The sequence below is a fragment of the Cyrtonyx montezumae genome, unplaced genomic scaffold, assembly GCF_038088225.1.
Source record: "Cyrtonyx montezumae isolate F1298 unplaced genomic scaffold, pur_monq_1.0 scaffold_8, whole genome shotgun sequence".
Classification (NCBI taxonomy): Eukaryota; Metazoa; Chordata; class Aves; order Galliformes; family Odontophoridae; genus Cyrtonyx; species Cyrtonyx montezumae.
Window position 1 is genome coordinate 19,517,486 of NW_027072089.1, and position 27,092 is coordinate 19,544,577.

Below are 27,092 nucleotides of genomic sequence, written 5' to 3' on the forward strand. Positions count from 1 at the left end.
TTACTTAAATCTGGAAGAGCAAAACTTTATATTGTTGAATATGTTTGTCAGACATACCAAGCTTTTAGCTGAAGTGCCTATCTTGGCTGTAATATGATTTAATATATCTTAGGTCTTTGAAAGCATTATTTTTCCCTTAGGTGAAAAGCAAAACATGACAAAATATGCTAAAAGGTTAATCTAACAACATTCCAGTGACACAATTAGAGACATTATTCTAGTATTAGTGATTAGAACTGTGATTAGGATATTTGGGCAGGCACCTCAGTGAGTGAATGTGCATCTGAAGTAAAGGTTGCAAAATAACATGTCCTTCCAGGGAATTAAGCCATTTTATCTTGTCCCTGTGATATTAATTTGCTGGTTTTTTTTGCTTGGACAGTTGTCCATCCCAGGATTGTAAGCTGTAGTCATTTCTTTTGTTTTCTCTTGATTGTTCCTCCCACCAACCTCATGTAGTGATTAAAATCATCCTTTTTTTTCTTTCACACCTGCAGAGTACATCCAATGATACTGTAAATTTATATGTATGTGAAAGCAGGCACAAGAGAGAGAGTTTGCTGGGAACTGAAAGGTTGAAATCCATTTTGAAGACTTCTTCAGCACAGGTGATAGAATAAGCTTCTCAAAGAAGACCTACAATGTAACCTACAATACATGCCATACTGATCTCAATGGCACTTGCACCAAGCTACTGGAATCAGTACTGTTTTGGAAATATGGACAGTAGATCCTTTGAGGGGGAACTTCTATGACAAAAAACAAACAAACAAACCTGTATGTGCAAGAGTTCAAGCAGTAGGATTAGATAGTCACTAAGTAGGAAGTCTTCCGATCCCAGCTACAGAACACTTAAAATCCATTGAAATCCTCATGTAGGAGCTTGAATTCCTTCCTCATGAATAATTTTATTTAAGCAGTCTAGAAATACGATTTTTCTCTTCTTTCCTCGAGCTCACTAATAGGAGAGTAGGCTTTTTTCTGCTTCTCATTGTCTTCTTAATTGAGTGAAAATGTAGCTGCCTTTGAGTTTATGCTAAGCTGGGGCCATGGAAGCAATGGCAAAGGCTGTTTCCAAGGCTGCAGCTGACAGATCACAATGAGATGCATGTCAGGAACAGCCCTGGTTTCAGCTCAGCCTGAGGAATGCCAAGCTCCTCTCCTTTTCTTACATGGCTGAAGTGGAACCTCTCTGCCATAATGTGACTTTGTTACCTGTGATCGAGCCTCACAGTCTGCCTAAGGATACAGACTAGTTTGACGCATTTCCTCATTAGCTGAACAGTTTGAGATTTTCTTTAGAGGCAAAATTGCACCTGGCTGAAGGGTTCTGCTCACACAGGAAAAGGCTGAATAGCATTTTGAACTAAGAACAGCTTAGGCTGCTTGAGAAAAGTGTTTAAATTAAACTCTTTCTTCAAATAGCCTCGAATTCTTACATCACAGACACCTCTTTTGCGGCTGTACCGGAGCTGCTTCAAGGAGCTCCACATCAGCATTTGAAATACGTGCACCAGCTCTGCTCGGCTTGTCCCGTGTGTTGTTTGCAGTGCCATAGCAACCCAGGCCTGCTGAGAGCCATGCAGCCAGGCCCAGGAGTTCTGCAGCTTGCACGTATCATCTGCAGCAAAGGCTTTCACCTTTGTAAATGAGGTTGCCGTCCTGCAGGGATGTGTGACGTTTGGTACATAGCTCCAGCATGAAGTCGAAGAAGCTTACAACTGGTACGTAATGCTTCCTGAGCAGGGTATTGGGCTGGGTCGGTGTCCCACGGGGAGTCCGGCCCTCACATGGCTGTCTCAGGTGCAGAGACACTGGCACAAAGGAGAAGGATTTTAAGTTTAAGCTCGACTAGCAAAACTCTTCAATCTGAAGAGACAACTGTGATCCCTTAAGAGGCATCACAAAAGATGTTTGAGAGAGAATTTGCTGTCTGCGAGCACACCACACTGTTTTTTTTTTCTTCTTAATTTTATCTTATGATTCACACTATTTGCTGTTCAAGACACCCAGAGCCTCGTGTAACTCTGTATTTTCATTACAATCAGCAAGATTCTACTAATCAATTTTGCTGAGAAAAGCAGATGAGCACATATGAGAAATAATTTCCTTAAATGATGCTTTCATTGTATTTGAATTATCCTTGCAGTACTCAATGGTTTAGTGCATTGAACAACATTACTGCACCTTCTCAGGATTTATTTCTTCAGGTTACGTCATTTTACTTCAGAATATCCAGAAACGTTGTCATGCCTCAGTAGTTGCCTCTGATCAGTAATTATAGTTAAACAAGCTTGACAGTATACAATATGTGATATCTCATTTTTGTGTTTCAGAGCCTCCGTGTATAACAGAAGAAGTGTTTGTAAGTATGTTTCATAATGCTTGATCATTCATTTTGTCATGCAGCTGTAGAGCAAAAAAGGAAGATAAGTTTATGGAAACTGCTTTCTGATTTCTCACTTCTTTCCTCTTCTAAGGATGGAGTGACTAAGCTATTTTTTTACAATTTTCCCAGAGAAAGAAAAATCACAGAATACTTAGTTTGAAAATAGTTAGAAAAAATAAAAAATAAAATGGGGAAAAAAAAGGAAACGGGATGAAACAAAGGAACATTCAGTGGGAAGGTTCTACATCTCGGGTTTAACCCACCTTCTTCTTTTACCTTTCCTGTCCTTTTCTCATAGCTCACTGTAGGATCTCCGTGGTGTTTATCTTCTCACTGGAAAGGTAGATAGGCTTGACTGTTAGTTCATGAGAAATGAAAACCTATATCTTACAGCTGAGATCACATTTATGTCTTTGTTGTGGATGCCTCTGTAACTGCATCATTATATTTCAAAGTCTAAATGCACTGCTATTCCTTCTGGGAGACTCTAGATACTAATATGAATGGAATCAATACTGAATTCATGCAGAGAAAAACTATTTATATATAGCAGATATTTAGGATATATAAATACATACACAAGGATGTGCACGTATATATAAAAACATTCCTTAACTGCATATTTAAATCTTGATTCTGAAAGATACTTCACATGTCCATCCATGTTTGAATCCAGGTATACTTACCCAAGGGCACAAAGCTGCCAGAGTTCTATGCAGGGTTGGGGTTTATATTAGCTTTAATTTTTGACACTTGAAGACATTTTTTTATTATATATATTTTACGTGTGGAGAGGTATTTGCAATGCAGTGTGAAATAGAGACTTTTTAAAAGGGTACCACTTTTACTCCCATTCAGCTTCCCCTCTGTTTTCAAATAATATTTCCGTGTTTCTTTGCTTTTTTTATGACAGCAATAATAGAGAGGGCTAATTAGGTTTGTTTCTATGAAATATCTAAGAAGCAGTTGCACACTTCTGCAAAAATGGTTCTCAAATTCCTTTCAGTGTTAAAAAACTGATGGAGAGCAGGCCCAGGTCTTGTTTGTACACAAACTGCGTGAAGGCAAAGCCATTAACTGTATCATCAAAATTGCAGTTTTGGAACAATTTTTAACACACCTTACCCTCCAGTTTGCACTTATAAAACAGCTTTTTCTAGTAATAATTTTGGCTGCGCAGCAGTCAGATGGAATGGGTAGAAATTAAACAAAATGCTTCCTGACACCAAAAGTCAAAGTTATAGTACACCATATATGACCCTATAACCTATAATATTCAAATATGAAAGAGCAGTTATGCTTTTAGATGAAAATAAGGCTGACCACCAAAAAATATATACCTGAGGAAGGTATACTGTGTTTGTAGATAGAGGCAGTTAAGTAGCAAAGCCTGCATTAATAAGATCATAAATGTTTTATTGATTAGTGATTCAGTGTGTTTATATTTCTTGCTGTTATATGGGACTACAGAGAATTATATTCCTGGTGAATTAAAGACACATGTTACCTGCATATTCTCTAGCAGCTTGTGATGTTAATAAATTATTTGTTTTGAATAAGCCTTTTGAAACAGTGAGTTATTTACAAAGCATATTATCATATCTAGCAACCTTCAAGCTCATCTTTATCAGTTTGACATCCTGCTGTGCGTTCCCAAACGTGAGGCAGACTGCAGTGTGTTACTAATGATTTTCTGTGTTAGGTCACTGCTGAATTGAGGTTTCTGGATCTGATTGACTGCTTAGTGACATTTGTGGGAACATTTTCTGTTGACTTCATATTGCTTTGGTTTAGATGGAAAATTCTCCAGTCTAATTGGTACCTTAACATCTCTAGGCCCATGGTACTACAACTGCACTGGACTGTGGGCCTGTGATCCAAATCAAGTGTTTTCTGCAAAGCCTTGCTTCTGCTACCATTTAAATTCAAGAAAGGAAACAAAAGCCCTGCAGATGCAGCCTCAGTTCTAATAATATCCATAGGAAGCTTCCCAGTTCTGTCAGACTGCAATTATGGCAGATACTGCTTGCTTGGTGAGCTGAATTACAGATCAGTAAACTCCCTCTTATTCCCTAAAGCATCTCTGAGCAGCAGTGTGGGAGTGGAAGCAGGCTCTGCTGAGCATCTATACTCCCCTCACTCCCTGATGGGAGAGAGGAAGGTATAATGTGAGACATTTTTAGAACATTAGCTTATACACATTTTTTCAAAAGTAAACATGCAGATGTTCAGCATTCAGAAGCTTCTGGGTTTATGAAGGCTTTATCTGTGAATTTCTTGGCAAGGCATTTCCTTACACGTGTGTTTTTTAAATTGCTGAGGACCTCAGTGGTGTGCAATGGCTAGAATCTAACAGTGATGCAATGATTATATTCTCAAAAGTGAGAAATGACATTTTACAAAAGTTTTCATGCCTTATCTCATGGAAAAACACTGTTTGAGGCAACAGTGCATTCACAACATGCTAGCACAGATTATTATAAGCCTAGTTTTCTGGTTTTGTGTCTCTGCAGGAAGACTACTTAGCCACAGATGCTATGCTTGTGGACTACTTTAATGAATTTTTGAGTCTCCCGGTAAGTGCCTTACAGAAATCCCTTGCAAAATACAAGAAACATCTTACTAAGACTAATAATAAGTTAATCCAGGTTGGAACATTTTGTCTCTGGGAAGCTAAATGGCTTTTGCAATATGTCTGTATCTTAGTAGTAGCAGTTCCTACTATTCAAATTTACTATCAGTGCCAGGGAAAATCACAAAGTATGTAGACTTCTGGGGATAGATTTTCTCTTGCAAATTTATGTGTTTAACTCACAGTGCATCAAAATATTAGGAATATGAAGTGAAAAAGACATGTAAATACTTATGTAAAAATTTTAAGAGTTCACTTCTATTACAGTATCACAACACACCAATAAAACCAGTGTTTGTCCTTTTAAGTTCTTTTAACAATGCACTCAGTGATTAATAATTATTTTTGCTCAAGAACCAACTCTATGTTCCTTCATGACTCTGAAAGCCTCAAAATTGGTGCTCTTTTTTTTTTCTCCTCCCATCTGAAGCTAAAGAGACACATCTTTATGCTGCATTCTCTGCACTGATCCAGCTGCTGTTAGACAAGCACACCCAGTGCCCTACATATAACCAGCATATATATATACCTATATACAAATAGGTATAACCCTATACTCTGTTCCTTTTCCTCATCAACTACCCCATTTCCATATACTCTCATACAAGTCACATGTACTGTCCTGTTGTCAACATGGCAACTTCACTCGTTGTCATTGGATCCCCATGCTCCCATTTTCTGCAGGCCACATACTCGGTCCTTTGTATGATGGCACAATCCTTTAATAGTTTAACTCATAGTTCCCCTGGGACCTCTCAGCCAACCTACCCCAGAGCTGCTCCACAGCCTTTTGCCCTCCTTATTCTCTTCAGACAAAAGTGATGCACTACAGGGATATACTGATTTCTGCAATTTGCTTGATAGGAATTGCTACCAGCATTAGGATATTTCTTGGATGTCTGTGTCATTTTTTTTAATATGAAAAGAGAATCTGGAAGCATTAAAAAACTCTGTCAGAGATTGGGTTTTGTGCACAATAGTGATATTGACTCCTCTCAGATCTCAGCCTTTATACCCTTCCACCTCATTACAAGATTCTTGAGACTACTTTCTAAAAAATGACACAGCCAGAAGAAAATGTGTGGTGTGAGGGCTGGGTTCTTCTCTCTGTCTCCCTCTTTTGTTTTTCTGCAGCTGCTGTAGGATAATTGCCTAAATCCATGCCTAACTATATAGCCTTTAAATTCCTTCCATGTGCCAGATTTTTCTTAGCACAGGAATACCATCCTCCCCACTCCTTTCACTGCTCATTTGGAAACTATGCTTCAGGTTTTCCCCAAATCACAGAAAATCCGAAGTGGGAAAGAAGTTCAGCCCACTTAGATTCTGGGTCTGCTTAGATATGTACAGGTTTCAGATCATCTTTTAGAGGCCAGCATTCTCTTTGGCCTCGCAGGGCTCTTCAACCCAGAGTCCTGGCTCAGCTCAGCAGCTCTGCACTGCAGCAGTGGTCCTGGCCCTTCCAGCTGCTCTGAAGCCCACAGCAAAGAGTTCACAGACAGTCCTGAGTAAACACTGCTTTATGCTGGTAATCTTGGTAGGTTCCTGAGATGACACGTGGTCTCTATTTATTTATTGACATATGCTCATGAAAACAGAGGATGTATTAGCTATGTTTATTTGCAATGGTCTCATAATTGGTTTTATTTTCTCTTTGATCTTTTCTTGAGGATTTACCCTCCACAGGATTAAGTTCCATTAATACCTTGGGTTCTGTGGTTTGAATATACTCTCAATTTCCTTCTACTTCTCAGAACACTTTGACTGAAACACCGCATTGAAAATTCCATTGCTTTATTCTTGTTGTGCTTATCCACTGTTGCCTAGAAACAGTATTACCCAGGTGTGTTAGTCGTCAGGCAACAAGTTAAACTGAAAATGTTGTGTGACCTGATACAAGAAATCAGGAGTAGTGACTGCTTATTTTAAGAGACTGTCTCTATATTGATTTATAAAGCAACTCTGGTGTATGGAAAATGATATCACTGGGAACTTGCTATAGCAAGATTTTATTTTATTTTCTTGCTTTCATTTACAAAATATCCTTTAAGAAAGAATAAAGTTATAATGACATTTGGTACGGTTTGACATGAGTACTGGTGTACCCCAAAGATCTGCATGCTGTAATGAAAGACAATTTGTGAGGAAAATACTTCAGAAAGACAAGATAAAATAAAAATCCCACGAGAGCACTTGCTGCCAGTACACTAGTGATTTACAGCAGCAAAAATCAGCTCCATGACATACAAACAAGTTACACCTTCTGTAGTAAATAATCAGAAATGAAAAATTTATGAGAAGCATTGGTATGTGTGCATTTCCATTTGGAGCTCTCAGCAGTCCCTAGAATTTGAACCTTTGATTCATTCAAAGTGTCAGAGAATATACTAATCCATGAATGAAAAACCACATGTCAGAAGCCTTCATCCAACCCTGTGTTGGAGGACTCATTAATATCAACAGGAGCTACCTGTTGGGCATGAGAGAAAACAATTAAAGCTTATTAATTAATTACAGTGGGAACAAAGTTTGAGCCTGTTGCTCTTTCTGAAAAAAAAATAGAATTGGCCTGGAAAACCTGACCTATGAGCAGCAGATGACAGAAAGGGCAGAAGGAAATCCACACTACTGCACATTTCAGGCCCTTCTCTGTTTTGAAGATGGCAGTGAATCATTTTGTGAGACTACAATGCAGACTCATCCATTTCCTCTTGTGTTTTTCCTCTTGTCTGTGGAGGGAGGCTGCAGGTACCATTAAAACCTCCCTTAAAAAATCTTTTTCATCAGTTTGGCCACGCATGCATGTTGTGCTGAGTCTCATCCAGGACTAAAGCATTCAAGGAAGCAAAATAATCTACCCTAACTTCTTTTCCATCAAAAGTGGGTTTACTCAAAACGCTTCTTTCTTCTCCCTTAGATTATGGTGTGTGGCTGTGACTTGCTTCTTCCTTATCAACTGAAGGAAGTTGTCACTAAAATCAGTGGGAGTAGTGGCACACTGACCCTATGACCATATGCAGTCTGAAGTTTGTAGGTGCTTCCTAGAGCTGTCTCAAATTCTTTCCTGGTCTGAATTCTCATTGACTTTTATTTATGATACATATATAAGCATCTTAAAGATGTTTTGGCAAAACTCCTGGATGAGATTGCAGTTCATTCCCGCCCTTTCGGGGCCTTAACCTAAGAGGAAGCCAAGCTGTGGTCATTCTGTTTCTCTTGGGATCAAGCTACATTACTTGGGGTGGGATATGGTGAGCATATTTACCCATTTGTTAGCTATATCTGAAGTTTATCTGAAAAGTGTTAAGGCAGAGAACAGCAAGAGTTACATGTCTGATATCCTGGCAACACAGTGATGAATGCTGTTTTCGTTTTGTTTTGGGAGGATGGAGGGAAATTTCCCTTCCCTTCAGTTAAGTGTATAACTTTAGCTTTCAGAATTATATATTCTATTTATTCTTCAGCTGAAACTATATTCAGTGTACATATGATAGCTAGGAAATCTCTTTGCTGTCAAAAACATACAGGCAATTGTTTATTTTTTATAGTATTTCTGTACCACAATGTGAAAACAGTTTTTGTTGTTTGCTTGAAGGTTTTTATTTGAAGCTGAAATAACTACACTGAGTAATCTCAGTCATACTTGGGCCAGAGGGAAAATTGCCCATGGATTATAGTTAGTAAAGTCTGTAGACTTACTTGTCGGTATTCTCAAATCCTTGTTGATCCTATTTATTGTTCCAAATTGATAATGTATGAATCCCAAGTTTCAAGGCTCCTGCCAAAACTAATTTTTTTCTTTTCTTAAAACATCTTGCAGTACGATTTGGCTCGGGACCTTTTCCTCTTTATCTTCAAAGGATCAAAAACTGGCCCAACTTGGAAAAAGAATGCAGGAAAGAATGCATTGATACTTCTAGTCTTTGGTTATTATATTGTTCTTGTCTCTAAATTGCCAAATTTGGGGTAGGAACGGCATGTCTTAGTGTATTAGATTGGCACAAGTAACTTTTCCCCCCTTTATTTCATAGCATAGGCTATCATCCAGTCCTTAACACAACATAGTCACCTTCACAGAAGAGATTTCTTATTACTGCAATGACCTAGAGTACTGGTTATGCCATAAACTTTTCCCATTATTGTCCTGTGTAGGATTTCACGGCACTTGACTTCTGTGGGAAAGGTTTTAGGTTTGCTGACTTTTTTTCAGTGTGCGTGTGTGTGTGTGGCTTGTAATGTGTGGGAATGGTTAGAGAGTGTGCTTTGTTCCAAAGCTTTTCACCCACTGAGAGGATTGACTGATTCTCTCTATCCTGTATTGTAACTGGGAAAACGTTTCCTCCAAAACATCAGCTTAATTTTTTGGGGGGTTGGTGTTCCTGTTTGATTTTATCATAACATTATGATTTTTATTTTTGTTGCGGGGATAAATTAAGAAGGTCATGACTTACCTCTTCTTTCATAATGCCAGTACAAACTTTCTAGTTTATCATTCTAGTTTTCTTAAGTGAGCTGGTGAAATATGCTTCCCCAGAAAGGCTTAAACAGTTCTAAAATGCTTTCATATGATGCTTTGATGAAACGTTCTATGTATTTGGAAGAATTCAGGGGTTGCACAGAATCATAGATTTCTTCATGCTGGAAGGGGCTTCAGAGAGGCCTGCAGTCCTGTCTACTGCTCAAAGCAAGATCATCACTTTACTGGTCAGACCAGGTTGCACATCACTTTCTTCATTTGGATTCTGGAACTTCCAGTAACGATTCCATAGTCTCTTTGGATAGTCTGTTCCCACTCCAATTATCCTGCTTTTTGTTTTTTTCTTAGATCCAGTCGAAACTTCTTCTGTTTCAGTGTATGACCATCAACTTTTGTGTTCACAACATGAACCTCTGTGAAAAGCCTGGCTCTGTCAGTAATATCTGTGTCAATACTGTCAGACTGCTCTTAGGTCCCCACAGAACTGTCTCTTCAACTAAACAAGCCATGTTCCCTCACTCTCTCCTCACAGGACAAGTGCTCCAGTTTGTCAGTCTCAGCAGTCTTCTGCTGGGCTTAGTGAAATTTAAGAACATTCTTGTTCTGGGGAGCCAAAACTGCATACAATATTTCAGATATGCTCTTATTAGTGACAGGTAATGGGAATAATTACCCCTGGGGACAGGTAACTTATACCTTGATCTAAACGTCAATGTTTTGGACCAGAACCACCAGTTTCGGTCAAGTATGTAATATATAAAGTCTTAATCCTCTTAACCTATCACTGTATGTTCTTTTGTTTCATTACTCTACGTCTTATAAATGATTTCTAGCTGGACACCCAAAACAGCAAAGCCCTTACATTTTAAAACTTCTCACTGGCATCTGTTTCATTACATTAAAGTTGCCATATGTTTTCCATTCAGTTAATTAGAATGTGTACTGAGAAACCTAGATCTAGAAAAAGTTACAAGGGATATAATAAAAGTAGATATGTGTGATAAACTGTGGCATCTTTGCTTTGTTTTCAATTTGAATAACGTGTAACTAAAATAATTTGTTCCTATCTAGTCGCATAGCCGTAGATTATGGAATTTGCATTTTGTTTGCTCTTTTCTTCTGCAAGAAAGTGCATTTCAGATCCTGCGAGACTGAAGCACCTTGCTTCTTAGTGTGTTTTCTTCTGTTTCCCCTTTAAAAACATAAAGATATCTTTGGAGGTTATTAAGGTAGAAGTTGAACCACTTAGAAGTTGATAGCTGTCCAAATTAGCTTTGCAACTAAGTGAAATGTACACATAGCAAATGAGGAGGAGGTCTGAATGGAGTACAAAGAACACATAAAACAACATATAAAATCCTCTTTTAAATGCTGTTCAGTACTTCTGGAGAAAAGCACTGAATCCTGCAGAGTACCCTGGAGAAAATTAATGCCAAAAGAGGCATGAGGTGTCAGAGAACAAAAACAAGCCTTGGTTTCAATTGAAGGTAGGTAACTAAACAGCCTAACGCAATTCAGTGCATGACTCTGGCCAGTGACTCTCTGACATCATAGGCCCAAATCGTATACTTAAAGCTCTCACATGCTACACGCTTTGCCAGGCTGAGTCTCGGCAGTGAGACATTATGGGATAAGCAGGGAATGTTGTAACCACATGTTGCAGCCACATGGTTTTATTTTGGGTATTCCTCTATATGACATTGATCAACAAGGGGACTTCAGACAGGAGCAACAAAAAAGCTGACATTGACATGGTTACTTTGGACTAATATAGGTGTAAAGAAGAATGAAATTGGTTTATATGGAGTACATATTCAATATATGTGATATGCATGTGAACTATGTCTGTGTGTATAGATATATATGCTTCTGTATGCATACTGTGATATATAAAGTTCAAGGAAATGAAAAATACAGTACTTGAAATAATATTATAATCTTATTAAGTGCAGGGAAACGACAACTGTACAAACACCAGGTGGGAGCTTATTTGGAATGGTGCCCAGGAGGGTCTTGGCACAGAATCTGAATATGGTCAGGGTTTCACACTCCTGTTTTCTTCAGTACTTGTCAATGACATGCTGTCTTGTCCTCATCTCTTGGGGATGGGAAGATGCTCGTATGCTCTGGTTGTGTAAAGCCTCAGACTTATAAATGTCTTGAGTATTCCCCAAGATTTATGTAAAATCAACCAGTATAATTGCATATGATCACTAGCTACAGGCCATAGATTTTGGTAGATGTTTGATCTCCAAGTAATAACATGGGGAAAAACTTTTCCTTCGCATGGCAGTCTTCAGATTCATCTTCCTCAAATGCTCTCACATTTTAGAAATCAGCTTTATTACTTTTATTACTTTTTCAAGCCTTGACTGATTATGGTTATAAATGTGAGAGTAACACTGGAGATGTAATCTCGTAGGTAAGTAGTCTCCTGCCAGAACAGTCATTGAAGTCACACTAAACTACATATTCTAGGAATTTTTGTAGTGGATCTGTAATTTGCATATGAAAAAGAATGGTCTATTATCTAGAACGAGTTAAATACAAGAGAAAGAAGCCTCATAATACCATTTTGCATTTTGTAGGACAATTCTGTTCTATAAAAAGTAACTTTTAAAAATGAGATATTTCCCTTATTGCAGTGTTCTAAACTATCCAAACTTCTTTTGTAGACTTTTGCCCAGCCAGTTAAGTTTAACTCAGACTTTGGGGTTTTTGAAGTAGTTAATGATATCCCACAACGCCTGGAACACCAGATGAAAAAAATTCTACATGATCAGAAACCTCCAAATCCCATTTATGATGTTATAAGAAAAGCAAAGAATGATGGGCAGCATTCCAAAAAGATCAGTGATTCTTCAGCCTTCAGTATTGATCCAAATTACAACACTATGGTAAGCATCTTATAGCCACTGGATTTATATTTAGATCTTACTGTAGAGATACTGGCAGTAGTTATTGTTGTGTTTGGCTTGGTAGCTTGGGAAAAATGTTAATTTATGTTAGGAAAACATAATGATGGGCCAAATTATGCCCTGCAATGCACATGTGTCTACCAGACAAGTGAATGGAATTACACATATAATACATCCTGTAGCACAGAATTTTGAAGATTCTGTAGGGCCGGATTAAGTTGTGTGGTCTGAATGCTTTTTAATATTAAAAGAAAAAATATTATGATAACTGTTACTTTACTAGTGATCCCTGGAATGTGCAAATTGACTGAATCTAATGCATCTCAGTCTTTCCTTATTAATTAATTTCCTTGTGTGGCTATGAGCTCATCTGTGGTCTGGCAACACATAACTTTCTCCTCCATCAATTCCCCAAAGATTTTGATGGTTACCATCAATTGAAATGGCCAGAAAAAATAACCTTTAGCAACAAGAAATGTTGGACTTCAGAAAAAATATGTTGAAGACTTGCTCAAACACTACAAATTTTTATATTCTTGCCTTTTTGCTTTCAGGACTGTCTTCAGCACTAGATTAGGTATGCTAAAATCAGAATCTGAAGAACCATATGCACCTCAGAGAATGCAAGGCAGTATAAATAGTTGTGGGAGTTTAGCTTTAAGCAATTGCTTAAAGGAGGAGAAAAAAATATATATTCTCTGGGATACTTGGTTTATTCCTGTCTTGCTTACTTTGCATTGATGTGATTGATCTGATTTCATTTAATTCAAGGCCAGTTTAAGGTCTTGCTACATTTTAAGAGGCGGCTGCTCTAAATTATGTCATAGCTGGAAAGCTGAGAGAAAATTAGTTAAAGCAGACTGCTGCTTTGCTCATTATAAACTTGATGATTTTCAGAAAAGAAAACAGTGTTGAGAGAGGTCAAAAGGCAATGATGTTTAGCAAAATGATCATTAAGTGAGATTGCAATTATCTGTGATGGTCTATCTGATTCTACGATTATCTGCAATATAAACTGAACAAATGCTATGACAGGAAAATGCTCACAGACACCTCTACCATGTTAAACCATTATTTTCATGAATATGTTGTTTGGGAGCACAAAAGCAGAAGAGCTATTCTTGATTTATTACTTGGACTCCAGAATTGACTGAGGAAAAGTTCTGTACTTGTGCAAGAATGGCTAATACTGTTCCCTGCGACAACTTCACACCATTGCAACTTTGGTCAGCCTTTTTTGACAAGGTGAAAGCCATCACACCGTCTTCTCTATTACTTAAATCTCTCACCCATTGGAACAACAGGGCTCCTTTATTATTTAAGGACATCTTTTTTCAGTGGAATTTTCCAAAGATGGGAAGCATTATGGCATTTTTAATTATGGCTTTTGCACTTTGTTCACCTTTTCGATGATGTTTCTTCTTGCCTCTCACTTTCCTGTGGGTCAACACAGGTAGGCAGCTAAGCCCCACGCTGCCATTTGCTCACTCTTCCCCAGCAGAGTGGGAGAACTGGAAAGGCAGAAGAGAGAAAACTCATGGGTTGAGATGAAGGCATATTAATAGGTAAAGCAAAATCTGCATTGTGCAAAGAAAGGAAAATGAGGAATTCATTCTCTACTTTGTATCAGCGGGCAGATATTCAGCCATTTGCAGGAAAGCTGGGCTCATCACACATAGCAGCTGCTCGATGAGACAAACACCACCACTCAGAACATTCTCCCTCACCCCTCTTCTTTCCCCCAGCTTTACTGCTGAGCATGATGTCACGTGGAAAGGAACAATCTTTTGGTCTGATGGGGTCAGGGATCTTGGCTGTGTCCTCTCTCAGCTTCTTGTGCACCTCCAGCATCCTTGCTGGCAGGGTGTGAAAAGGCCTTGGCACATAGTTAGCCATGTCTAGCAATAGCTCTCAACACTGTTCTGGTCACGGATTGAAAATAGCATCGTATGAGATAATATGAAGACAATGAACTATCTCAGCCTAAAACAGTACAACAGGCAACTTATGTCCCTCATCCTATTCAGCTTTGGCATCGCAAGGCTGAATGTGACCTAAGAGGCCAAAAATCAGTACTGCAACTACATAAGATGAAAGAAGTCAGCTTCATTCATTGTACCACACGGTGACTGAACTAGAAGTATCTCAGTATCAGCATCAAGTAGTTCACTTCAAATCAAATAGGATTTGATCTTTCAGGCATACAAGGCTGTTTCCTTCACTCTATCTGCTTATGTCTTCAGTTGCTTCACATGGTCTGAAGAGATTTACAGTTGCTTGAGTGTTACATTTCTATGAAAAGTCATCTTGAGCAGCCATCACTGTAGTAGTGATGGAAATGAGCTATGACTGGAAAATTTCAGTAGACCTGAAATGCACCTAATCTAAGAAATACATCAATGGTGCTTTTCTCTCTGCCTTCACCTCACGCTGTCACAAATTTACTGATAAGTAAAAGATCTTTCTGAATGTGTGCCCTCATGCTTGGAAGTTATTGATATGGAGCTAAGCATCTTATCAATGGCTGAAATCAACTGAATGTGAAACATATTAAGAAAAAACCCTGCAAACTGGGTAGACCCAGGCATCACTATGGAAAGAAACTGGCTGGCATCCCACATATCTTACCTCAGAGAAACCCCAGTTCAGCAAAGCACTTAAGTATGTGTTTAACTTTAATCAAATGAAGTTAAACACATGCTTAAACTTTAACACGTGCTAAAAGCTTTACTGGATTGGGTCCCACAAATGGCCTAAGGCTGACTGGGTAAGGAAGCTAACCAAGGTAACAACCCTATTAGATTAAATGTCACATCTGACTTTGGGAAAGGGAAAAGAACAGAGATTAGTTCCTTCTGATAGTATGTATAATTTTGTGTACCAGCCATGTGCAGAAATGAACGTGTTATGAATCACTCAGATAAAAACCTGGGCTATGACTCAGTTAATACATAAATATGAAACACAGATTGATTGGCCAAAATAAAGAGACAATCTTCTGAATTTCCAGAAGGCTTGTTAGTTACCAAAAGGACGTACACTCTGTGTGGTTGGGAGTAATTAGTCTCCATCTCCACAAGTTACATTGTGTGAGCCACTGCCAACACAAGCTTTCCATATTTTGAAATATTTTCTTCTCTCTAAGTGAAACCACCCACTTTCTGAGTAATTTATATTTTTAATCCCCTACAGATATATATGAAGGAGAAATAAACCTAGTCCCAAATGAAATATTAGCTCATGGAAAGAAAATTTTAAATGTAAACTACATGAACTGATTATTTGCATGTAGCAAAAAAACTGATACTTCCACCCTTGTCCAAAATTCACCTGTTCCTGTGGTCAAGAGGAGTAACTGCATTTTTACTAATCACTGACTTCATGTTCATTAAAATGAAAAGTGCACCTCACAAAAATAAAACAGGTCACCTGCTAAGAGTGCATACAGTGCACTTTGTGGAAAGAAGAGAGAAAGGAAAAAGAAAAGAGTGTGAACGGTGTAATTTTTAAGAGAAATGGTTCACTGTGGCCCACACTCAGAGGACATGCTCTCTGTGTGAGAGACCCTTAGGCAAGTTTTTTAGTCTGCTGGTTCTGTGAAACTCCTTACTTATCATCTCCAAATCACCATTTGGTGGCACCTAGCTGTCTGCTTTCGCTGGGCACTGAGAATTAGACCATCTGAGCAGAAATCTATTATGGGCCTGATTTTATTTGCACTTAAATATACATTAGAAGTGTTGCTGTGTCAAGTTGAGTTATGCAATGCTCCAACATAAAACATAAAAGTGGGAAAGGTGATAACTGATCAGCTTTGAATTTGTTTGATTTTGTTTTTCATATCTCCCAGTTTGGGATTATAATTTAAGCCAGAGCTTCCCTATTCCTCAAATTATTGAGGAAAAATGTAACAGTGACTGCTTATAAATGGTGATTAAGTTAGAGAAATTAGCAGTTTCCTACTTGTGGACCACTTATTAGCGTCTAGTTTGCATTGGAACTATATAATAAAAGCATGATTCATACGCATTGCCTTTTAAGAACTAGCCATGGTTTGTTTGAAAAGCTGTACTCTTACAAAAGAAATAGAATTAGATGTAATTACCTGCTAGCGACCAACTGAACAAACTCAGCTTTCTCAGCACTAAAGTTAAAATGGATAACAAAGGTGATGTTCAGTGTATATTAGTTTCCCTTAATGCTTTAGAAGGGGATTGGAGAGAATCATTTACATGGAAAGCAAAACAATTAAAGTCACGACTACTGCACATTTTTGGTATTTCTTTTTTAATAGTGTCTTGATCGAGAACAAGCAGTACAGTGGATTAAGAAAGAAAGACTTCCAGCATTTCTAGAAAGCGACTGCTACTTTGAGTACAGGTATTGCAGTCTTTTATGCTCTCAGTTTAAAATTTGTACATTTATCTTTTCTGTTTAACTAATCTTGATGATATTTTCAATATGGTTTTCTCCACCTTGTTTGTTTGTTTGTTTGTTTAATTTTAGCACTTCATTAACCTGAATAAATGAAAACCAGTGACTTTTTCTACTAGTCATTCTGTAATATTCCTTGACCACAGATTACGTACTATGTTACACCACTACAGAGGGAGTAGGAATAGTCTTTACAGTTTTCTGAATCTCTCTTCCACAGAGGTATCGTGGTTGCAATGTATTTCTCTCTAACCATTATAAAAGACACGTGAGTGAAAGGTATCAATCCATGAAGTCTGTTTACAAAAGATGGACATTCCTTTTTATTTCAATTATTTAGTTTCTATCTTGAGGCATACGGTCAGACTTCCTTTTGCAAGGTTCTCCGTGGGATGCCACGGAGTAGTGGGATGATTTTCAGTTACATATTTGCTATATTTTTCCAGATGTCATTTCAGCCTCTTTCCCGATGTTCAGGAGGTCTGGTCTGCCTTTGGAAGGAAATGCCTCTACTCCTAACACTAACCCCCAGCTGCCTGTCCCCTGACACAGCTCCATGCCATTCCCTCGGGCCCTGTCGCTGTCGCACAGAGCAGAGCTCAGCGCTGCCCCTCCGCTCCCTGTGAGAGCTGCAGCCGCCATCAGGCCTCCCCTCAGCTGCTCTGCTCTGTGCTGCACACACCTAGCAGCTCTGCGCTTCTCACAGCCATGAAGGATGCTGGCTGTGCCTCTGTGAGTGCAGATTTAAGAAAGGAAATACCGGCTGCACATCAGCAGCTGGGAGGGAGGAGTGAGAAATGTGAGAGAACAGCCATTGCAGGCACCCAGGTCAGTGCAGGACAAGGGCAGGAAGTGGAGGAGCATTGGAAAGCTGTGAAGTACTCTTACAGCAGCTGACTGAAGATGATAGCACCTGCTGTGTTGCTATCGTCTGAAAGCTCAGTTAGTAAGAGCACTGCGGGCATTGCTGCTGGAAGATTACATGCGTCAGGAAGAGGAAATGTAGTGTCTGGTACTGATACAGGGCTTCTGCAATCTGGGAAAATGGTTCTGTTTCAGCAAACAATATGTTTGTTTCTTGGCATGATGTGGACTGTGCTGATATATACAAGATCATCCTGGCAGAAATTTTACCGGTAAAGATTTATAATGTAAAGCAGACTACCGACTGTACAGCTGGTGGACTATGGAGTGGCAGTGCTGGTGTTTACGCGTGTGACAGCAGGCACAGGGTGAAATAATAAAGTATAACATGAAGTTCACAGTGGCAATTTATTTTCAGAATGATTATGCTTTTTATTGTCTATTCTAGGAAGACAATCAATTGTTTCTCTGACTAAAAGCTAAGCTTAACTATTCTCTTGTCTGAACTTTAATTTCAGGCTAGCTAAATTGATATCACAGGTAGAATGGAGCCAGACTGGCATTAATTTCATTGTAGATAGTAACTACTACCCCTGGATAAGGAAGGAAGATGCAAGTAAACCCCACCCTGAGGAGGATGACACTTCATTCACTATGAAGAAGTTCTATGTATCACTTGGCCAGGTAAAACAAATGTTCAGTGGGTGTAACATAGAGCTAGAATTAATATATTGGATATAATTACTGTAATGGAAGTCCCACCCTGAGCAGACAGCTGATTATCTGATTATCTATTCTTTTTAAGCTCTTTGTACTATAGAAGGTTGATGTGTCATTTGACAGCTTTAACAGGAGCACTGCTATGTCACAAGTGTGCTCAGCTACCATCATACAGCTCTTTTTGCTGGGAACTATTGTTATAGAAATGTATACAAATAGACTGCAAAATGATTGTAGACAATAAGCCCTCTCAGAAGCACTTCAATAAAGTTGAATTATTCTATGAAATGTGTTTTTGTAGGCTACAGTTTCTCAGACAATGGATTGGTTTACATTAGCAAAAGGAAGTGAATCCATGAAAATTGTGGATTCATTTATGCGTCCTGTAGCTTCTATTCAGATTCAAGATATTCAGCATTTGCCTGGTCTGCCCGAAAGAGAAGGTTCATTGAGTGAAAAGGCTGGCCTTCTAGGTAAGTATCAGGGGCTCAGCAATACTATTTATACCATAAGTCTGACTTGATGGAAATATAAGGCATTTTAATGAATTGCTGCAGATTCCACTCACTACTTCCTAAATATCACATGGTATCACAGGCTTCAGATGCGGAAAAACTGGATTTGTATCTTTCTGTAGCCACAACATGAAAAGAAAATTTGGGTTAATAGTTTTGTAATTTCTCTTACTCTTTTGTTTGCTTTTTTTTTTTTTTTTTTTTTTTTTTTAGATTATTTTAAAGCCCTTATCTACCAATCTGATGTAATGAATGTACTCAGGGGTTTTAGCATCCTCCTCACTGACAATGGTGACTGAATCTACATTGGTAGACACTTAGTTATAGAATAGAATATGAAGGCCTAAATCTTACCTCTAGGAGAAGAAAGAAGATTAAACTTATCATTTATTTTAAATGTGGGATTGATACTGTAAGGCCACATTGGAATTATGTCTTTTTTTCACTCTGATTCTATTGATGTTCAAATATTTGTAGTTTTTCTGCTCAGTTTTACAGATCTAACCTTACAGTGATAGCAGCAGTAACCTAATTAAACAGTACATATACTCAAGATAATTTCTACTAACGTACTCCAGAAGTTCTCAATTTGTTTAAAGATTTTCAGAATTAGCAAAGGTGCCTGATCAACCCAAAGCTGAAAGGTTTCTTATCTCGGCAGTTTGGACTGAAAGGGCATGATTAATAACGAGGGCAGAAAGAAGAGTGAGGTGGTGTTGACAAAAACAAGCAGGGCTGGTCACTGTTCTGAACTTGCTAGTTATGGGATATCTCTCAATAGAAAGAAGCCATGTCTGCACGGCAGACTGGACTGCAGGTCTCTTAAATGTTTTCAAAGTCCTTGATGTAATATGCTTTGTCATCCTCCTGTATGTGTCAAAACTTCACCTAACTAGCCAAGGCCAGTTCAGTAATCAACAGAAGCAGACTAAGAGTTATAACTTACTAGCTTCCTCTTGCCTAAAGAGAAAAAAAAAAGTGACTTTCATCAAACCATGAACAAACACTCAGAAAAGAAACCAGGGCTCGCAGCACAAGGTGGTTTAGTAAGTGTTGAGGAGCATGGGTATTCAGCTGAGTAAACAAGATAGCTGTCTCCAGAGAGCTGTTCCTGAACTTGTCTGTTCTGCTGGTATTCAACAAAGAATGAGTTTGTGAGTCATGGGGTTGAGTTTCTAGCTAGACAGCAACAGCAGAAGAACCTCTGCTTGTTACCTGTACTGCGGCACAACACGGTCTCATTGTTCTGCAGCACAACACGAATATGTTGCTGTGGAAAATGTGCAAGGGGACAGCTCTGAACCAAAAGGGTTTTTAATAACATTTTCTGATTTAATGCAGAAGCAAGTTCCCTTTCTAAGGAATATGACCACGGCAGATTCCTTTCCTCTTCAAAGATGGCATCCACAGAAGATGGCTTTTTTAAGGAGAGATCAAAAGAAGTTGAGGAGGGTTCTTCTATGGCCATTGCTGAACCTCCTTCCTACACTCAGCTAGGAGTTTATCCAGACCAGAATCAGGAGAACTCAGCTAAAGAAGAAAGTGGACAGGAAAATGCAGCTCCTCAGATACTGGAAGAATTAATTCCACCTTATACACAATTTGTAACAGAGGAATCAATTTCAGAACTGACGCAACGGCCACCTAGTGAGATTGAGAGCAATGTGGATTTCCCTCAACAGCCTAAAATGTTTATACATGAGTTATCAAATAATGAATTTGCCTGCGGTACTGAAGAGCCACTCTTTTCCCAAAGTTCTTCTCCAGTAACTGTCTTGGACTCCATGGGAGATATAGAAGAACAAGATGCCGAAGAAGTGAGCTTAACATCAAGCTCTGAAAGCAATGGCGCAGATAGTAGGGCTGCTTGGTGTATTAACCACAGAACTTACGACACTGGCAACAGAAATGAGTTTGAAAGATTCAAGAAATTCATTAAAGGAACACTTGGTGAGAGGTATTGGTGGCTCTGGATGGATATTGAAAGACTAAGGGTTCTTAAGGACACTACAAGGAGACAAAGGTATTTCTCATTATTTAGCACATATTCTCATTATTCTTTATACTTGTAACACTGACCAATGGAATTTTTGAGATTTCAGAATAATGGCAATGTTTGAATAGAATAAACACAATCACGAGTATCCTGACAGGTGAGTCAGGGATGACTCTTCTGAAGCTGATAAAGACAACATAAGTCAAAATCACCTTAGTGTTAAGGCTTTGCTAGAAAGAAATTTGAAGAACAGGAAGCAATAAATAGAAGAAATGAAAATCACAAGTGGGGCATTCTACATGACAAATGACTTTAGTGAAAGACTCTACTGGTTTCAGATTTTCTATTCTAATGCACATTTTTTGTTGTACATGACCTGTCTCTAATATGTGGAAACATAGTTTTGGCTTCTGACACTTGCAATTAGAGACAATTAGAGACGTTGCGTGACAGCAGTTTAACCCAGTAAGCTGTACTTAGTTCTGTATGGCATCTGATACATGCTTATGTGACTTTTTGTTGTCTCAAGGCAAATCGATAAAATGAAAAAACTCTATCTACTGAGCACTGGAGACTATTTCCTCACTTCTGAAGTGTTACTCAAACTTGATTTACTACATGGAGATCAGTGGAATACGATGCATTTAAGACAGATTCAGCCTGAAGTAGTGAAACCTCTTCTTCTTTACTGGTATGGAAAAAGAACATGAGCTAAAATTCTACTTTCTAACAAATTTTCTTTTATTTGATAAGACTACTATTTTTATTTCATATCTCTTATCCTATTGCAATTTTGAGAAGTAATGCTACATAGATAATAGCAGATGTGGTCTCTCAGTTTTAGTTGAGATTAAACTAAACTGCAGCCTGACAGGTAGATCTGCTTTGCTGAACCCCTATTATTTTACTACCAGAGAACCTGAGCTACTTTTTGTATCGCTACCTTGGATACCATACTAATAAACTTTAGGCTCTGGGGTAGGAAATCTCTTTAGGCACTGAAGGTTAGTTCTGCCCTGGTCTACTCCTCAAAATGACTTTCTCAAGTTTCTGAGGATGCTCTGTATATACATATATGTGGAATTTGACCTTGAAACTTTACTGTTTAACGTCTGTTATACAAAATGCCTTTACGTTCTGACAGCTTGAGCAAGGATACAAATTCTAGCCTGCTTTGAAAACATAAGCTAAATGTTTGAAGGTCTTCTCTCCTCCCCAAGAGGTATCAACAAATTACAGGCAGAAGGAAATAACTGCAGTAGTGTACTTTGCTGAGGAGCCTCATGAGAGTTGCGCTCTCTGTCCTGTGACCTAAAATTCTTTCCTGGTTTTTGCTGTAGGATGAATGTGGCACATCCTAACTTAGGCTAATGTAAAGATAACTTTGTAATGGTGTATTATTTGCAAATTTATTTAGGTGTTGCTTGTTTTTAGATTTGGAGGAATGCAATGTCTAAACATATCTTTATTTTCTAATTCTCAGTGCATATAGGACTATATCTTGATAAAGACCATTAAGCCAAATATCTCAGTATTTCATTTATTCATATATGTTTTTCTCTAGGGGTCCCAGATTCTGTGTCACTCATTCAACAGCAATAGAAACTGCCAGTGCAAAGCTGAAGTTCTGGCATGCATGCCAAGAGAGACCAAAGGTGGACACTGATCCTTTTCCACAGATGGTATCCTTGCTGCCGTTGACAACTAAGTCTTGTATGCCTAAGATACCACCTTCCCTTCCTCAGGTAGGTAATGTCATGACATTGTGACCAAAGCCCTGTCCCATTGAAAATAATTATAAAACTGCTTGAACTGAACATGACAAAAATATTACACTTGCTTGTTAGAAAGTCAAGATTTAACAAACTTGTCTCCCTCAGATGATTATATTAGAAATTACAGTATCATTTTACTGTATTTCATTCAATAGATCACTGTAAATTGAGCTAAATTATCTTCTTAGTTATCCAGGCTATTTCTGAAGTCTTTTGGATACATGTTTCATCTTGACATTCTCAGACCTGCAGGTTTAAAGATCTAACAACCCAGATTCCATCCTTCAAGCAGACTTCACTTAATTCAGAGTAACTCTTACAACTTCACTGCAGTTACCCCAAATCTACCTTCATATTTGTATAAATAGCCGAGTTTTGTCCAGTTCCCATCCCCACAGTCCTTCAACCAGTAGCTACACATGTAGGTGGACAGTTCAGTTGTTAACTCTGCACTCTCTTGAAAGAATCTAAGAGGCGATGGTCTTGGCCTGCAGGTTTTCAGTAACACTGTGTTAAGTCTCAGGACAGAAGATACTTGGAGAATGTGAATCTAGACTGTGGTTCCACTAAGAACTAGATTTGTCTACAACATATATTTGTTTAAATAAACTTCTTTTACTTTGAAGTGGATTGTTTTAGATTACAGTTATAATGTGTGTTTTCAATAAATAATGGGGGAAAAACAGTGGGACAGATTTCTTGTTCAGAAGTGGCTGGGCTCACGACTGAGATCCTGCTGAGCACAATAGGAGTGGGCCAGAAGCAGCTGCTTCTTACAGAAACATGTCCTGGCTTCACGAAGTGTGCTAATCGCGCAGGACTATCTGTAGGTCATAGAGACCGGTTCCTAACTCTGTGGGTTTTCTAGCCCCTGTTGACTTCAGCACTTCAGCACTTGAAGAAAACTATGACCTGGGACCCGTGAATCACAGAATCAGCAGACGAACCACATCTTAATGGTTTTTTTTTTTTTTTTTTTTTTTTTTTCTGTGAGAAATCTGGGCTTCTGAATCTTCCACCTCCATTGTGCTTGTAAGAGCTTAGAAGGAGCAGCAACTCAGGCCGAATTTCTGAGGGCACTCTGAATGTAACGGGCATCTCCAAAAAGTCATAGAATGATTTTGTTCATACTGAATTAGACACAGTGTAGCAGGATGCCCCCTTTCTCTCTTGTTCTGAGATGTAATATCTATGTTTGCAAAGATTCACAAAGCATGTTTTTCAACTGACATCCTCTGTAATTCCATGCAAAGCGTATGTAACGTATTTCTGCTTGCTAAAATTGTAATTTCAAAGCTATAATGTCAAGAAGATGTGCTGAAAAATCTTGGAAGATATTCAGAAAATTATTTTGCAATTATCAGATTGACATACTGTGACTGATAAGGAGCAATGACACTGAAAAATGTGTAATATTTTTACGTAGTTAATGAGAACACGTTAAGAAAACTGCAGAGGGAAAAATAACCAGAATTGACCTATTTTCTGCTACATCTTTCAGAAAAGTAAGACTAGCACACCAACAACTTTATTGAAACTAGACACGCTGGATTTGTCTTTGAAGGGTTCATCAAGATTATCGTCTGCCTTGTCATCAAGACAAAGCCCCCAAAGGTATGACATTCCTAGCAGCAGAAATTGGTAAGCACAGAAGTCTTTGTATGTCTTTCTCCACACCAGTATGCATCAAACATTTATCAGAGGCATTTAGATTCCCAAAATACATTTAATGTCACAAAATGCATTTAATACAATAATCTGCTTAGTGATATGTAGTTATGGTATAGATTGCTCACAAGAAGATTTTCTTTCTGTCTGATTGTTCTTTTGTTTGATTTTTCTAAATATGAGATTTTTCATATCTCTTGTGTAAGCACTGAAATTCTCTCTACATACGTTTATATCTTTTAATACTCCTCAAGCACTTAGCTTCAAGGATGCACCGTGTTAGTGATCCACAGGGTTCCATACAAAAGGTATTCCTCTACTTTTCTAAGTTCATTGTAAGTTGGAACTCATTTACTTTTCCTCTTCTATTTGCTATGTCACTCTGCCAGTCTGATGTCCCTTCTTGGTTGTTCAATTCATTGAAAGTCCTAGTTTTTTCCTAAATAGATACTGAAATTTTTATTTCTTCATGGATTCAGGCCAGAGTCAGTGAGCAGGGACATGATCCATTGCTTAGCTTTGGATGATACTACACAAATGAAACCCTTGGCTCATAGAACGTACACCTATGCTGAGTTGCTCCCAGTAAGTAGTACTTAAAATTTTAGTTGTCTTGAATCAATGGTTAAGATATTTTATTCTGTAGTATTTAAAGGGAAGTAGGCAACGATGGGGGGAAATTAGTTTGATTATGTTAATGTCAATGCCTTATGCAAAGGTGTAATTAGAATGTTAGCGTTTTGTGTGTGGTGTCTGTCACATAGTTGATAGGAGATCATGGCACATACAGCAGTTTATTTTCACTAGAAAGTGTTGATCTTTTCCATAGTGACCATGCGTTCAGTAGGTTACTATGGAAAACTCACTGGATAAATGCTTCAGTGGAATCATTGCCTAGAAAGGTATACCAGACTTATAATGTAACTGAGAACTGAATCTGCCCAAGGAAGTTACTAAAATTCATAAGAGGAAAATATTTCGGTTGTAAAATCCATATTTATTGCTTGTTTACTTTATTCTCTTGTCTTTTGAATTACTGCCTCTAAGCAAACCCTCAGTCCAGCAAGCCTCACCAAGGACAGGTTGCACAGAAGAACCTTTTCTTATCACTATTAAAATGCAGACAAATGGAGCATTTGTGATGTCCAGATTTGGCAATTTAAAACTTATCCAAAACTTTAATGTCTGTGATATGTTCTCAAAACAGCTTGCTTTTTCACAGAGGTACTGAGACCCATGACCTCAAAACCAGAAGAAGTCTATCATGAAATCTGAGCCTGTTTATAAATGCATGTAGTTTGTCCATCCGTTGGACACAATTATTTGTTTTTCACATCAAAATCATACTTTGCTGATTACTTCACTGAAATATTTTTATTTCACTGTTAATTGTGACAGAAGAAAAATCTTGTATTTGCAGTTAGGGACATTTACAGTTAGAAACTTGTATTCAAGAAATTCTTCTTCACATCATAAACTATTCAATGTCATATGCCTTTGTTATGCATGGTTTCTCTCTGGCTGAAGAAGTAAAATATTAACAGTTTGCACTTATAGGTCTAGACTGGAGCCTACAGTCAAGACCCCAAAATTTGCTATTACAAATGCAATGTTAAAAGGAATGAGGGAATCCATGATTTAAATTCCTGCTGGGAAGTGGAATCTTCCTGCTCTGCTTCAGAAGCCTTGCTTCCTCCCACCCTTCTCCATCCCTCTTACTGCTTGGAAAGAAGCTGGTTGTCAGTCACCACACTCATCTACTCCCACCTTTTCTATCAGAGTTGTCGGGCCAGCCAAAGTTTCTTTCATGAGCATCAGAATCTAATGTACTAGTTTGTAACCTCTGGCTCCTCTGTGAGCCTTGGGAAAATGGATGAATTCTTCCTCAGATGCTCTTGGAGCTAACTGAAGTAAAGGGTGTGGATTTCCTGTCCCCTCAAATATTGATGGTTTTGCTCATGATGTCAGTGGCATAACTCCAAGAGATGTATCTTTTATTCCGTGGTAGTTAACCATTATGAGGCTGGATCAGAAATATCACTTGTTAACTTTTATTAGTAGAAAACACAATTGCCTGAACTGAGACAGCTTTTGACACCTGAGTGTTATGGCTTAGTATTACTGGAATTCCCTGAATTCAGTGCTAAATAGATCACAAGAGAATTATGGCCTAGTTTATTTTCCTATTTCAGGGACTGATCTAAAGGATACTATGGTCATTTTGCTACTCAGCACATCTTAAGTAATCAAATTTATTCCATGAGGCATAAATATTTAGTGGGAAAAAATGTATGGAGACCTATGATCAATTGCATATATAATAGAAAATGGAGTCTGATTTCTTGGGATGAAGGTACTAATTGAACACACTGCACAGCCCTCCATTGCAACGTACTGACATTTGAAATAATGAAAGTCTTCTATTTCTTGTTGTATAACTATATATTTTCTTTTGACCAGGGGAAAAGTGCTGCTGGCACTGTTGTCTTCAAGGGATCAATAATGGAAAACATGCTGCAGTCTCTTTATCTAGAGAACAGAGCAGGCTACTACTTCACACACTTTTGTGAGAAGTCAGGGAATAAGGTACGAGCATTTTCCTACCCTGTGATAATTTAGTCCACAATTGACTGAATGCCAAGTTATAGAGGGCAGCCAGACTGAAAAAAAATAAAAATAGAGAATGAAAGATTGATGACTGGAT

At 38.3% G+C, this 27,092-nt stretch overlaps 1 protein-coding gene across 1 annotated transcript in view; it reads left to right on the forward strand.

The window, feature by feature from the left end:
• Positions 1–1,687: 1,687 nt before the first annotated feature.
• RGS22 (regulator of G protein signaling 22) overlaps positions 1,688–27,092 on the forward strand; it is a gene marked incomplete at its 5' end in the record, with an annotated part of 69,506 nt that continues 44,101 nt past the window's right edge. Inside the window, 13 exon segments of the mRNA XM_065751806.1 lie at positions 1,688–1,724; positions 2,337–2,365; positions 4,903–4,965; positions 12,174–12,395; positions 16,711–16,796; positions 18,233–18,398; positions 18,736–18,907; positions 20,291–20,972; positions 21,475–21,636; positions 22,510–22,690; positions 24,222–24,361; positions 24,868–24,973; positions 26,849–26,974. Coding sequence (XP_065607878.1) covers positions 1,688–1,724; positions 2,337–2,365; positions 4,903–4,965; positions 12,174–12,395; positions 16,711–16,796; positions 18,233–18,398; positions 18,736–18,907; positions 20,291–20,972; positions 21,475–21,636; positions 22,510–22,690; positions 24,222–24,361; positions 24,868–24,973; positions 26,849–26,974 — 2,172 coding nt within the window.